The 15153-nt window shown below is 43.6% G+C and overlaps 1 protein-coding gene across 5 annotated transcripts in view; it reads right to left on the minus strand.

Annotated features, from left to right (window-relative positions):
• Positions 1-1720: 1720 nt before the first annotated feature.
• The window catches only part of LOC121289457 (mucolipin-2-like), a 63327-nt gene continuing 49894 nt past the window's right edge, over positions 1721-15153 (minus strand). For 4 of the 5 annotated variants that reach the window (XM_041208965.1, XM_041208967.1, XM_041208962.1 and 1 more), the window contains exons 12-14: positions 7896-8102; positions 5195-5274; positions 1721-2532 (exon numbers count right to left, since the gene is read on the minus strand). In XM_041208965.1, the coding sequence (XP_041064899.1) occupies positions 2493-2532; positions 5195-5274; positions 7896-8102 (327 nt within the window). In that variant the 3' untranslated portion in view covers positions 1721-2492. The remainder of the gene's footprint in view (positions 2533-5194; positions 5275-7895; positions 8103-15153) is intronic. The other variant, XM_041208964.1, reaches the window with a different exon arrangement.

Here is a 15153-nt window from a genome sequence, read left to right on the forward strand (position 1 = left end):
CTGGGTCAAAATCCTGGAACTCCCTCCCTAACAGCACTGTGCGTGTACCCACACCATATGGACTGCAGCGGTTTAAGAAGGCAGCTCACCACTAACTTCTCAAGGGCAACTGCAATAAACACTGGCCCAGCCAGCAAAGCCCACATCCTGTGAATGAATAAAAAAAAATTGGGAAGTGCTCAAAGTGCACCTCTAGATACAGTGGCTTGGTTGCAACTGTAAATTCCATTCGAAATCCAGCCGACATTTATCTTCAAGATCAGAGTTAGATGTGTAAACACTAACAATAAATGACCCATTTCGGGACCTGTGGCTCGAGCCAGGGTGGCTGTTGTTATTTCCATATATAGAAGCTAAAAGTTAGCAATTCTGGGAGAGGGTCATAAAACACCATTAGAGATAAAAAAAAATTATTCATATGGGTTACAGATCAAATAGTTATATGAAAGGAAAAATAATTTGTTCACACTTCTGTTTTGATTACCCCGAAGCATGCCACATCATTATGGAAATAGGGTGTGGGGTCTTTTGTTTAATTTATGTGTGTGTGTGCGCTTGTTGGCAGAAGTAAGTAGTTCAGTTTGAGAACAGAGAGAAGCAGTTGTAGCTTTGCTGTAATGAAGACTGCATCTCATTGGACTGAAAGAGCAGCCAGAAAAAGGTTTGGCCTGCATTTCAAGCAGAGAAGATAATAACATAATTATACATTGTGTAGGTGGCAGGTGAGGCTCTATCTCAGTTTGGATTTCACGAGGGAAAAGCAGATTGAAGGTTTTCCTAGTTTGAATCTAGAGGAAGAAATCTACAGTGGTCCTCATAGAGCCTTGTGGCAGAAAGCAGCTAGCAGAATTAGTTTAGAAAGCTGTGCATAGGCAGTTGCTGAGAAATCTATAGTCTTCAGGTCAGTGACGGAAACAGTGGAAAGTCATGTCGTCAAACAGCTAATGGAAAGACCCCCATATCATCTTACCTTGGAGGAATAGCTTGTATACAATGGAGAATTAAAGTAAATTCTGGAAGCCTGTGGCATACCTTTTGGAAGGAAAAGTGAATGAACAATCAGAATTTCTTAAGATAAGGGAAGCAAAAAAAGTACAATTGAATTTATAGCGTAAGTGTTTATAAGTTATAGAGCTGTTAATGGTACTTACTTTGTTTAATTCTTTATGGTATGTTTAATTTTATTGAAGAATGTGAAATCTTGTGGTGCAGTTCTGTTGATTAATTGATGGGTGTTCAGATTGCTTCTTTAAACAGTAATGGTCACTAACAGTGTTATGTTTTACTGTGGAGTCACTTTGTTCAAAGGGATCCAGGATTGGGAAATGGATGTTGACCTTGCCAGTAATGCATGTATCCCAAGAAAGAATATTTTAAAAATTTACCAATCCTAATAAAATGAATCCTAATAATGCTTTTGGATTTGTTTGAGTGCAATCAAGTCCCTGGAAAGAAACAACCTACATATTTATGTAGCGCATTTGAGAACCCCTGGACACCCTAAAGCGCTGTAAAGCTACTTGTGAAGTGTCTTCAGTGTTGTGATTATAAAACGAAAGGGTACATTTCCACATTGAGAAACTGTTGAAACTGTTCTTCAGAAGCCTGAATGAATCAAAGCTGAATGAACCTCAATTCTTTTTTTAGCAAAATCTTTATTACTGAAACAAATACCATGGAATCATGAGGCAAAGAAAAAGGCAGAAAATGATCGAAATGGAACAGTTAAGGTAAGGTTTAATCTCATCAGAAATTAAAATACAACATACACTTTTTTGAAGAGTCCATTGTCATCCCTCCACCGACACAAAATTGCACTTCAACAAACTTAAACAAATTACCTTCCAGTGGGTTCTGACCCGTATTTCTGTTTCTATAGCTCTTTTAAGTTTTATAGTTTCATTTTAAGAAGTTACATTACATGGATGGGATTCTTAAAGTCAATATTAACAAAATGAATATGATCTTATCTGCAATACCAAATCAGACTCACATTCAGAAGGAGCTTGAAACAGAACTTTTTGTCACACTGACGTGACCAGAACAGTCCAAATGAAAGGACAGTGGAGAAAACCTGAGCCTTCAAGCACCTATATTTTCTTTTACACCAAGGTACAGCAAACAATAGGTGGAAGGTTAGCTTGTTATTGCTGGGTGTTGGGACTGCTCGAATCACAAAGACAGTTGCACAGAGTTGGGGGGTTGGGGGCAGTGGGTCTTCATAGTTAGACAGGCATCTGATGTAATTGTGCGGCAGACATCTGGTTTCCCATGTGGAAGTGTAAAAGTCTCTGATGTCCAACCAGCGAAAAAGACGCTCGTTAATGACTTTCCTCCTTCCTGCTTGAGTGATGCTGAGTCAGTCAACAGGAGCCTTGGCACAGGTCATCGCTTTTATGAAATGGATGGTAATTTTGGTTGTACGTGATGGATTTATTATTCAAATAGCTCCAACATGCAGAAACATCTACCAGAGTCAGGGGAACAGGCATTTACATTAGTAGCCTGTCATCATCATCAGCAGTGCCATGTCTGTGGAAAGAAGCTACCCATCAATAGTGACACATTTCAGTAAATCACATCCACAGGTTAACAGCGAGGCAGAAAAACAAAAAGCTTCACTTTGTAACCAACCAACCTGTAGAATTGGAGAATTGAGGATTTGGTTAAATATATTTATGTGGGGACGATCAAAAGATAACCATCCTTAATGGCATAAAAGGTTGTCCAGTAAAACTGATGACAAAATGGAATTAAACACCACTGTATTGAATCTTACAGCACAGAGGGAGGCCACTCAGCCCATCATACCTGTGCCAGCTCTTCTATTTATTGGGTTCCCTTTGGAAAGTTGCTACTGAATCTACTTCCATCTCTTTTTCTCATTCCGGGTCACAACAACTCACTGTATGAAAAAAATTCTCCTCATCTTCCTCTGGTTCTTTTACCAATTGCCTCAAATCTGTTACCTTTGGGTTCCCAAACCTCCTGCTCCTACCACTGGGAACAGTTTCTCCTTATTTATCAAAATGCTTCATGATTTTGAACACTCTATTAAATCTCCCCTTAACCTACTCTGCTCCAAGGAGAACATCATACATTATCAAAGTTTTGAAAAACTAACTCTGAAAATATCTATGAAATGATTATATATGTAAAAATTACCAAAATCATAACCGTATTTAGATCATAATAGAATGATTAGAGTCCTGTACACAGAGATTAATATATTAACAACCCCATCTACAGGTCATAGCAGCTTACCTGGGACCAGTGCTGAAGCGCACCCAAGGATGATGTGCATTTGGATAAAGACTGAAGTCAGTCCTCTATCATTACTTTTATGTGACAGGCAACTAAAAAGTGAAATTGTACCTGTGTAACAAGGTGACACCAGGTACCAGTGGAAACATTCACAATTCAGTTCATTTCATAGAATCATAGAACGGTTACAGCACAGGAAGAGGCCATTGAGCCCATTGTGTCTGTGCTGGCCCTCTGCAAGATCAACTCAGCTCATCTCATTCGCTCGCCTTTTCCCTGTAGCCCTGCAAGCCTTTTCTATTGAGATAATTCCTTTAGGAAGGTCATGATTGAATCTGCCTTTACCATGCTCTGAGGTGGTGCATTCCAGATCCTAACCAATGGCCGCTTAAAAAGGTTTTCCTCGGGTTGCCATTGGTTCTATTGTCAATCGCTTTAAGTCCGTGTCCTCTGGTTCTCAACTCTTCTGCCAATGGGAACAGATTTTGAACACCTGTCAAATTACCTCATAACCTTCTCTGCTTGAAGGAGGGATAACCACAGCTTCCCCAGTCTCTCCACTTAACTGGAGTCCAAAGCTTTGACAGAAAGTTCCATGCCTGACCTCTAATTTCGGGCGCTCCCACACAAGTGGAGACATTTTCTTCTCCATCTGCCTATGAAACCATCAGTGAGAGGAATTTCCAGGATATTTTTCTCCCTCCAGAATTAGTCCAGGTGTTTTTTTTTTTGTGGTTGGTTGTCCCTCCAGAAGGTTGGTGTTAGGGGAATGTGGTAGTCATGGTGCTCAGTAGCACCGTTGTTGGACAGTCTCAATGCATGATCTTATTCTTGGAATTTTAAAAAAAATCTGGAATTTGAGTTTTAGTCACATTCTGTCAACTTACAGTCTGTAATATGTGCACAATTCTGACTATACTACAAAACGTTCCACTCCCCTGATTATCTCTGCTGATTGTAGTTAGGTTATTAAAATGTTACATTCCACAGAAGTGCCAGAATACAGTTCATTAACCATGCTCAAGTAATAAAGTGTTCATCAATGTCTGTCAATCACAGTCAGCCCGTGCCGCTGATCTACAGCAAGATTGGTTACATTGTTCATTTTAATTGCAAAGTGAATTAAGACAGGAGACCGATCACTCAAAGCTACACTTCGCTTTGTAGCAAGTCAGTAGAAGCTGTCTAACTGTACTGCAGAGACTGGGGTTTCAAGGCTGTTTCAGGAATCCTAATTGGACCGATTTGGATTGTTTCCACAAGGGAGATGGTGGTATAGTGGAAATGTCACTAGATTAATAATCCAGACACTCGGATTAATGCTCTGGGGACATGGGTTCAAATCCCACCACAGCATTAAATTCAATTAATAGAGTCTGGAATTGAAAGCTAGTCTCGTTAATTGTGACCATGAAACTGTTGAGTGCAAAAACCCCCATCTGGTTCACTCATGCACCTTTGGGGAAGGAAATCTGCCATCCTTACCCAGTCTGGCCTACATGTGACTCCAGAACCACAGCCATGTGGTTGACTCTAAACTGCCCTCTGATTTCCAGCATCCACAATATAATCATTATAAAAAGTGACTGACAGTGATGCCACAGTACCCCAGGGGGCAGGATGACACCCGACAGAAGTGAGATGCCCCAATACTCCCTCTCACCCCACATTCCCCCCACTGCTGACCCTAGCTCCTGTACCCCAATTCTGCCCCCCTTACTAGCACCTGGGATCAAACTCCTTGTGAGGTGCAGTTTTGGAGTTAGTGATAGTAAGGCAAGTTTAAAAAAAAAAACCCCAAAAATCAAGAGGCAGTGTTCGGCAATTCTTCTGATGTCAGAATTTTTTCCCCTCATCAGCCACTGGCTCAGAGGGTCGCTTTTCCTAATAAAATGGATTGGTCTGCAAATCTCAACCTGACTAGCCTTACCTGCTCAGTTCTGGTGCCGCCTTGTAAACTTTCATGAAGCTGTATAAATCTGTCTGTGGAAATCCATTCAGCTGATATTTCTGTAACATGAAACCAACCGTGAGGAGTTAATGCATGAGATCTTTTGCCTTTAACATTTGCAGGTGAAGCAACTCTGGTCACAGAATAAACTGTCTTGTGGTGATTGTACAGAAGCTTCAACAGCACTCAGGTCTTAATTTGATAGATCAGGGACGAGGGACTTCAGTTACGTGGAGAGAAAGGAGAAAGTGCTTTCACTGGCAGGAGGGTCCATAACCTGAGGACATGGGTTTAAAGTAATTGATAAAAGCAACAGAGGCATCATGAAGAAACAGTTTTTGAGGTAATGATACGGAATGGGCTGTCCAAAAAGGCAGTGGAAGCAGATTCAATAGGGATTATTAGATATATACAGTAAGTCCCCACTCACTATAATACCAGTAAGTTAATGGGGCCTGTAATCTTGTTGAGCATCGCAAGATTCGTTTAACATCATTTCTCACATGGCCTGATTGGCACCATTTTGGAACAGCCTCTCTCTCTGCTCCCCAACCTCCAAATTGTGATTATTCCGGCTCCTTGTCCTCCAAGTTGCGGATTCTTCCCCCCCCCAATCTCTGACCCACTCTCTCACTGAACCGCATGCTCCCTGTCTCACACTCTCACCGCTTCCCTCTCCTGGACCTGCGTTCCCATTCGAGATCCGGATCTGATCCGAAGCCGGAGCTCCGACATTGTGGAAGCGTGAGTCCCGGTGGTGCTGGAGCCGCTACCCATGTAGGGTTTTTTTTTTAAAAATGACTGTCGAAGCAGCTTCTGCCTCACTGCTCTTCACCCGAGGCCTCACTCACAGCGAGGGTCGAGGAGAGGGAAGCAGCAGGAGGGTGAGTCAGCGGGCGGGAGGTTGGATGAGAGGGTGCGTGGGGGGGCAGGGGGAAGAGGTTGGGGATGGGGAGGGTCTGCAGTGACCAGGAGGATCAGGGACTGGGAGGTTCGGGAAGCAGGAACCTGAGCAGGAGGTGCTGTAAGTAGAAAGTTACATTTTTCGTCTGTAATTTAAACTTATTTTAAAAGTTATTTCCTTTACCAGCGTAGGAATTTAACAATGTTTTGTCTTACTTCAACTTAGAGGGTATAATGTTTTAATATTTGTTTTTTTTACCCCTGTTAAGGAAGAATCTAAATACAGTTTAAACATTGATTCCTACCTGAACCAATGTTCCACTTAAAAAGCTATGGTTTCAGGAACATAACACAACTTTAAGTGAGGACTTACTGTACTTTAAAAGGAAACATTTTGCAGGGCTGTGGGAGAGCTGCGAGAGCGGGTAGCACTTTCAGGGAGCAGAGACAGGGGTTGGAATCTTGTTGTGGTGTCGGGGGTCTCGCCTGGCGGCTGGAGGGCTGGCCAGAGACCTACACTTCCTCTTCAGGGAGGCCCACCGGAACCCCAAGCCAATCAGGCAGTGATGAGGCCAGCCAAGGGGCCTTCCCCTAGAATCAAAGGTCCAGGGGTGGGAGCTTTGCCCACCGAGAGCTGCTGGCCAATCAGAGGCCGTCAGCTCTTGCACACAGCAGCGCCATTTGGGAGGTGATGGCTGCTGTCAGAAGGACAGGCAACGGAATCCCAGGATTGTGGAGCGACCCTACAGGTGAGTAATGGGGATGGCATTGTTGGGGAGGTGGCGGTGGTGGTGGGCAGTTTTGTGGGGTAGGGTCGTGGGCAGAGGGGTCCAGGGCAGTCAGTAGCAAGGTGGCTTTCAACGGGCCCCTCATTCCCGATGTCCAGCCCCTCGTTCAGGCGCTGAGTGCCTTTGATTGAGGGAATCCCTACGTCCCCCCTGCCAAACCTCTGGAGGTGACGCGCTGGCTGCACAGTTTTAACCATCAGGCATACAGCTTGGTGACAGGCCCATGTCAGGGGCAGTGGCGTGAGGCGCTTCAGTGGTCATTGATTGGCAAAGAGGTGCATTTGCAGAAGGTGAAATCATTGCAGGTGATTCTCTGGCTACGACTGGAGAGATAGGAATGGAACCAGGTGAAAGCAGACCCACCAGGTCGGACAATGGTGAAGAGATGTTGGATGGGGATGGTGTAGTGGATCCTGTTGAAGGCCGGGCCACTGGATTAAGAGTCCAGCAACTTAACCACTATGGTGCCATATCCCAGTCTGTGTGAGTGAATCAAACACAGAAGTGTAGGGCAGGAGGTTTGGACATGAGAAGACATGTAAAAAAGTGGGCCTAGGATGCCTGTAAACACATTTAGCAACCTTAAACTTGAGGGCAGGCTCGATAGTTTGGTTAACTATATTAGAAGAAAAGTTTACTTCGGGCAGCCAACCTTTTATCAAATGGAGCCAGTCAGATCCACGTGTCTGTGATAAGAAAGAGACAGACAGAAAGGATGTACCTGCACCACATGGACTACGACAGCTTAAGAAAGTGGCTCACTGCCGCCTTCTCAATTAGGCATGGGCAATAGGGTTGTGGTGAGGTGGGGAGCGGGGTAAGAGTTAGCGTTAGAGTTAACCCTATACCTAACCCAACTGAGATGGGCAATAAACACTGGCCTTGCCAACAACGCCTACATTGCATGAAAAAAAATTAAACTCTCGCACAAAAATCTATTGTCACAAATCATTAGCAAAGCTGTTTTGTTTTTAAAAGAATTAGCTTACCTTAATCGTTTCATAAGTGTCAGTAATAAGGGCAATAAAGAGACTCAGGACCATGTAGATGAAGAGGCTGATGAAGGAGTACAGGTAAATCCTGCTGAAGAGCCAGAGCAAGTTACTTTTCTCTTGTATTTCCGCAAATGTTGCAAACATATCATCACCATTGATCAAAGAGAAAAGGCATTCAGCAACAGCGCTTAACTTTTCAAACTGAAAGGATAAAGAATATAACAGATAGGCAATTTGAACGTGACTCATATAGATACATTAATCTAGATGGGTGACTGGTCATGCAGTATGTACATATAACCAGCCCTGCTTCCTGATTGGTGCACACCAGCAATAGGAAACTATTTGTCACATGCTCAGCAGAGACCAATCAGATCAGAGTATTATACATCGCAATAAACCACCACCCTGTTTAGTAAGCTCAAGTTAAAATAATTCTAGTTATAAACCTAGCTGAATTAGTCGGCGCAACAGTAAATGTAGCAAAATAATAAGATTTTGAACCGAACTTCTAGCCAAGCCGAGTAGATATCCTGGGCCCTGGGAGGCCCCTTGTGGCTGAATTCATCAATGAAACCCATTTGGAGGAGTGGGATGTCCTTGGGTAATACCATAAGAGGCTCAGCTTGATCCCTCCCCTTCCACAAATTAACACATCCCAGCACTACCCACCTCCCACCATCACCTGGGTCCTTCCTCAATCTGAAGCCTAGGGTCTAAGTAGTACTGGCAACAGTCACTGCCTACCTGGTGCCAACCTCTGATTGGCCAGCAGCTCTCAGTGGGCAGGACTTCAGCTCCCATGGTCCTTGATCCTTGATCCTGGGGAAGCCTGCCACTTGCTTGTCAGGCCTTGAGAATTTTTTTAACCTTTATTATTTAATGGGATGTGGGCGTGACTGGCAGGGCCAGCATTTGTTGCCCATCCCTAATTGCCCTTGAACTGAGTGGCTCACTAGGTTAACAGTCAGCCACATTGCTGTGGGTCTGGAGTCACGTGTAGGGCAGACCAGGTAAGGACAGCAGATTTCCTTCCTGAAAGGACATTAGTGAACCAGATGGTTCACATGGTGTGACAAATGGTGATAGCGTCTTGGTCACCATTACCGAGACTAGCTTTATATTCCAAATTTATTAACTGAATTCAAATTCCACCAGCCACCGTGGTGGGATTTGTATCCATGTCCACAGAGGATTAGCCTGGGCCTCTGGATTACTAGTCCAGTGACAATACCATTACGCTACCATCTCCCACAGAGTGACGCAAGATGTGGTGGCCCTTCCCAAAAAGAGGTCATGTAGAGCTCCCCCTGGCTTTCCAGGTGTCTAGCGAGACCCCTGTCACCTCTGCTAAATTCAGTCCACTGTGTCTATCAGGACAGTCTGTCTGAGGAGCTTGGGAATAAAGTAGAAACAGGCGGTTTGGGGTTGGGGAGGCCATGAAATTGGAGGCTGAGGAGGAAAGATTTCCAGACGGAATGAGATCATTGACAGGACTGGAAACAATGGCTTGGTGTTTGGTAGTGGAGTCATGATCCAGGGGAAGGTAGAATTAGGCGTCAGAGAGTTGCCATTCAGCCTCTGCAAGGTAGAGGTCAGTTCGCCAGACAACAACAGTACCACCCTTGTCAGCGGGATTGATGGCGATGTTAAGCTTGGACCTAAGAGAACAGCGTGCAGCAAGTTCAGAGGGAGATGGGTTAGAGTGAGTGAGGGGAGCAGAGAAATTGAGACGGCTGATGTCACACCGGCAGTTCTCAATGAAAAGATTTGGAGAGGATATGAGGCCAGAAGAAGGGGTCTGGGACGGGGGAGAATATTGGAGACCTGGGGATGACTCTTGTCCAAAGAAATGGGCATGGAGGCAAAGGCAATGGAGAAAGAGCTCAGTGTCATGCGAGCTGGAACTTGAGTTAGGGGTGCAGGGCCTTCAAACTGAGGCCTTTGCTCAGGACAAATCACTCAGAGGGGAAGGTCGGAGGGTACCATGAATACCTGGCAAGGAGATTGGAAGAAGAAGATGGTGTCAGTGGGAAGGGAAGGAGAAGGTGGATTCAGCAAGCGTGGGTACCGGTGAGTCGTTGAAGCTTGCAATCCTTAAAAAAGATAAAAAGGTTTTTCTTACAATGTCAGATGGTACAAGGCATTGTGTTGATTTCTGGATGTTGGGAAAACAGCAGTTTGAGGAATTCTGATTGTCTTAAAAATCCCTGTGATTGTGGGTGGATCCAGAACACAATGGTGGAATTTCAGTTAGAATTCACATGGAATAAGTCAGAGGTGAAGACAGCTGCTGACAAAGATGTGGCTGTGAAAGCTATTTTTGTTTTACACACCCAATGAAAACTCAAGAGTGAAATAAAAAATGGTGAAGGTGAACAAGGTAAAAGAAACCCTGTTGGAGAGAAGAGCAGAAATTCTTCAAGATGGACATTCCTTGAAGAGAAGTGGCAGCGAATTAAACTCTGATGCAAAAGCAAAATACTACAGATGCTGGAACCCTGAGACAAAAACAGAAAATGCTAGAAACACTCAGCTCAGCAGTATCTACGGGGAGAGAAACAGAATTAACATTTCAGATGTGACCTTTCATAGGTTCTGATGCAATCATTATCCAAACTTTTTTCAGCAACTTGAGTGTTGCTGAAAAAGAGACATTCTGTCAAAGCTTTTCATCTTGCACTCATCAGGACACAATTGCAAGAATACCATAGAAACTAGGAGCAGGAGTAGGCCATTCAGCCCTACAAGCCTGCTCCGCCATTCAATATGATCATGTTGATCCTCTATCTCAATGAACATATTCCCGCTTTCTCTCCATACCCCTGGAAGCCCCTAATATCCAAACATTTATCAATTTCTTTCCTGAATATACTCTGTGACCCGGCCTCCACAGCCTTCTGTGGTAGAGAATTCCACAGGTTGACCACCCTCTGAGTGAAGAAATCTTTCATCTCAGTCCTAAATGGCCTGCCCCGTATCCTGAGGCTGTGACCCCTGGTTCTAGATTCCCCAACCAGGGGAAACATCCTCCCTGCATCCAGTCTGTCTAGCCCTGTTAAAGGTTTATACATTTCAATCAGATCCCCTCTCATTCTTCTAAATTCTAGTGAATACAGGCCCAGTCGAACCAGTCTCTCCTCATACAACAGTCCTGCCATCCCCAGTATCAGCCTAGTGAACCTTCGTTGCACTCCCTCTATGGCAAGTGTTTACTTTCTTAGGTAGGGAGACCAAAATTGCACACAGCACTCCAGGTGTGGTCTTACCAAGGCCCTATATAACTGCAGTAAGACATCCCTACTTTTGAACTGAAATCCTCTTGCAATGAAGGACAACATCCCATTAGGCATCCTAATTGCTTGCTGCCTACTTACTTTCATTGACTGGTGTACAAGGACACCCAGATCCCTTTGTACATCCACATTTCCCAATATATCACCATTTAAATAATACTCTGCCTTTCTGTTGTGCACACTGAAGTGTATAACTTCACATTTATCCAAGTTATATTGCATCTGCCATGTGTTTGCCCCCACACACAACTTTCCTAAATCACCCTGAAGCCTCCTTGCATCCTCCTCACAACTCACAACTCCGCCCAGCTTTGTGTCATCAGCAAACTTGGAAATATTGCATTTGGTTTCCTTATCCAAGTCATTGATATATATTGTGAATAACTGGGGCCCAAGCACTGATCCCTGCGGTACACCACTAGTCACTGCCTGCCACCCGGAAAAAAACCCATTTATTCCCACTCTCTGTTTCCGGTCTGTCAATCAATTCGCAGTCCATGCCAGTATATTACTCCCAAGCCCAAGTGCTTTAATTTTTCCCACCAGACTCTTACATGGGACCTTATCAAAAGCCTTCTTGAAATCCAAATACACCACATCCACTGGTTCTCCCTTATCTATTTTACTAGTTACATTCTCAAAAAACTCCAGTGGATTGCTTAAGCATGATTTCCCTTTCATAAACCCATGCTGACTTTGACTAATCCTGTTAATGCTTTCCAAGTGTTCTGTTACCACGTCTTTTATAATAGACCCTAGCATTTTCCCCACTACTGATATTAGGCTAATTGATCTATAATTTTCTCTCCCTCCTTTTTTAAATAGTGGGGTTACATTTGCCACTCCCCCAATCCGTAGGAACTGCTCCAGAGTCTATAGAATTTTGGAAGACGACCAAATCTCAGATCTTTGGTAGATTTGGTGCCTTTGCAATTCTGTCCTGATTAGTGCAGGACAAAAAGCTTCAAAAGCATGTCTCTTTTTTTCAAATCAACTCCATTGGAAAATCTATGTCCCAAAGAAAATTAGGATTGAAAACTACACTCCCTCGTGTGAAAGAATATTTTGTTCCCTTTTCCCTACATGTGGTTGATGTTTTTGTGACGTGTCAGCCATTCAGTGAGGTCATCACTGATATGTATCCGAATGCCACACTCCTTGGGTCCGAAACCCTTATTACCGGTGTCCAGCAAAAATTTACCCGCCTCAGGTTTAAAAATATTAATTAAGGTAGTGTCTACTATTTTACGTGGGAGAGAGTTCCATGTTTCCAGTGCGATTTGTGTGAAGAGGTTTTTCCTAACTTCTCTCCTGAATGGCCTGGCTCTGATGTTAAAAATAAAAAGATGTGCATTTATATAGCACTTTTCACATTCACCGGACAACTCAAAGCATTTTACAGCCAATGTAGTGCTTTTGAAGCATAGTCACTGTGTAATGTAGGAAAGAGAGCAGCCAATTTACACACAAGCTCCCACATACAGTAGTGACCAGGTAATCTTCTTTTGATTGAAGGGTAAGTATTGGACAGAACACGGGGGATAACTACCCTGCTCTTTCTTGAGTCTTTAAACATCACCTGAGAGGGCAGACAGGGCCTTGGATTAATATCTCTTCTGAAAGACGAAACAAGATTTTCAGGCTGCGTATCTCATTTAGTGTTGGTGGGTACATAGGAATAGGAGAAGTAGGCCATTCAGCCCCCTCGAGCCTGCTCCACCATTCAATAAAATCATGGCTGATCTGATGTGGTCTTAACTCCATTTTCCTACCTGTTCCCCATAACATACGTACATACGAACTAAGAGCAGGAGTAGGCCACTCAGCTTTTCGAGTCTGCTCCGTTATTTAATAAGATCATGGCTGATCTGACTGTAACCTCACGCCTACCCCTGATAACCTTTCACCCCATTGTTTATCAAGAGTCTTACTACCTCTACCTTTAAAACATTCATAGGCTCTGCTTCCACTGCCTTTTGAGGAAGGAAGTTCCAAAGACTCATGACCCTCTGAGAGAAAAGATTTCTTCATCTCTGTCTTAAATTGGTGACCCCTTATTTTTAAACAGTGACCCCTAGTTCTAGATTCTCCCCACAGGAGGAAACATCCTCTCCATATCCACCCTGTCAAGATCCCTCAGGATCTTATATGGTTCAATGAAGTCATCTCTTACTCTTCTAAACTCCAGCGGATACAAGCCTAACCAGTCCAGCCTTCCCTCATAAGACAACTCACCCATTGGAGGTATTGGTCTAGTAAACCTTCTCTGAACTGCTTCTAATGCATTTACATCTTTTCTTAAATAAGGAGACCAGTACTGTATACAATATCCAGATGTGGTCTCACCAGCACCCTGTACAATTGAGGCATAACCTCCCTACATTATATTCAATTCTTCTCTCAATAAATAATAACATTCTATTACCCTTCCTAGTTACTCGCTGTACCTGCATATTAGCTTTTTGTGATTCATGCACTGGGACACCAAGATCCCTCTGAATCTCAGAGCTCTGCAATTTCTCACCACTTAGGTAATATGCTTCTTTTTTTACTCTTCCTGCCAAAATAGACAATTTCACATTCTCCCACATTTTACTATATTTGTCAGATCTTTGTCCCTACGCTTAACCTATCTATGTCACTTTGCAGCCTCCTTATGCCCTCTTCACAATTCAATTTCCTACCTAGCTTTGTGTCATCAGCAAATTTCACAACCATACCTTTGATCCCTTCATCCAAGTCATTTATATAAATTGCGAAAAGTTGAGATCCCAGAGCTGATCCCTGTGTCTCATTACATCCCGCCAACCAGAAAAAGACCCATTTATGGCTACTCTCTGCTTCCTGTCAGCCAGTCAATCTTCTATCCAGGCCAGTATGTTACCCCCTACACCATAGGCTCTTATTTCCAACAATGACCTTTGGTGTGACACCTAATCCTTGACTGTCTTGTAAATCAAAAGTCTGTCTAACTCAGTCTTCAATATATCCACTGACCTTGCTTCCATTGCTTTCTGGGGTGGAGAATTCCAAAGAATAACGACCATCTGAGAGAAGGAATTTCTCCTCATCTCTGCCTTAAATGGAAGACCCCTTATTTTGAAACTGTGCCCCCTAGTTCTAGATTCACCAAAAGGGGAAACATCCTCTCATCATCCATCCTGTCAAGGTCCCTCGGAGTCTGATTTGTTTCAATAAGATCACCTTCTGTTCTTCTCAGTTCCATTGGACATAGGCCCAACCTGCTCAACCTTTCCTCATATGACAAACCCTTTCAACCCAGGAATGGGCCGAGTGAATCTTCTCCGAACTGCTTCCAGTGCAAGTATGTACCTCAAGTAAGGTAACCAAAACTGTACACAATACTCAATGTAGTCTCTCAATGCCCTGTATAGTTGCACCAAGACTTCCATACTTTTATACCCCATCCCTTTGCAATAAAGGTCATTCCATCGCCTTCTTAATTACTTGCTGTACCTGAATGCTGACTGCATGTGATTCATGTACAAGGACATCTAGATCCCTCTGTAATGCAGCATTTTGCAGTCACTCTCTATTTAAATAATATTCTGCTTTTCTGATCTTCCTACCAAAGTGGACAACCTCACATTTTCCCACGTTATACTCCACCTGCCAAATTTTTGCCCACTTACAAAACCGATCCACATCCCTTTGCAGATTCTTTGTATCCTCCTCACAACTTGCCTTCTTACCTATCTTCGTATCATCAGCAAGTTGGGCTACAACACAGTCCAAGGCATTTATATAGTTGGTAAATAGTTGAAATTTGGCTGCCATGTTCGCCGACTGCACTTTGACTGAGAAGTGTTCCTGGACGTCCTGTGGGCGGGGATTGTCGACCGTCTAGGATTGTCTTGTAGTCTTGAGGGATTAATGCATCATCTTTAGAACACTGATACTGGCAAGCCCGGGGAAAGATCATTGGGACATGAAAA

Source organism: Carcharodon carcharias, chromosome 16 (assembly GCF_017639515.1).
Source record: "Carcharodon carcharias isolate sCarCar2 chromosome 16, sCarCar2.pri, whole genome shotgun sequence".
Lineage (NCBI taxonomy): Eukaryota > Metazoa > Chordata > Chondrichthyes > Lamniformes > Lamnidae > Carcharodon > Carcharodon carcharias.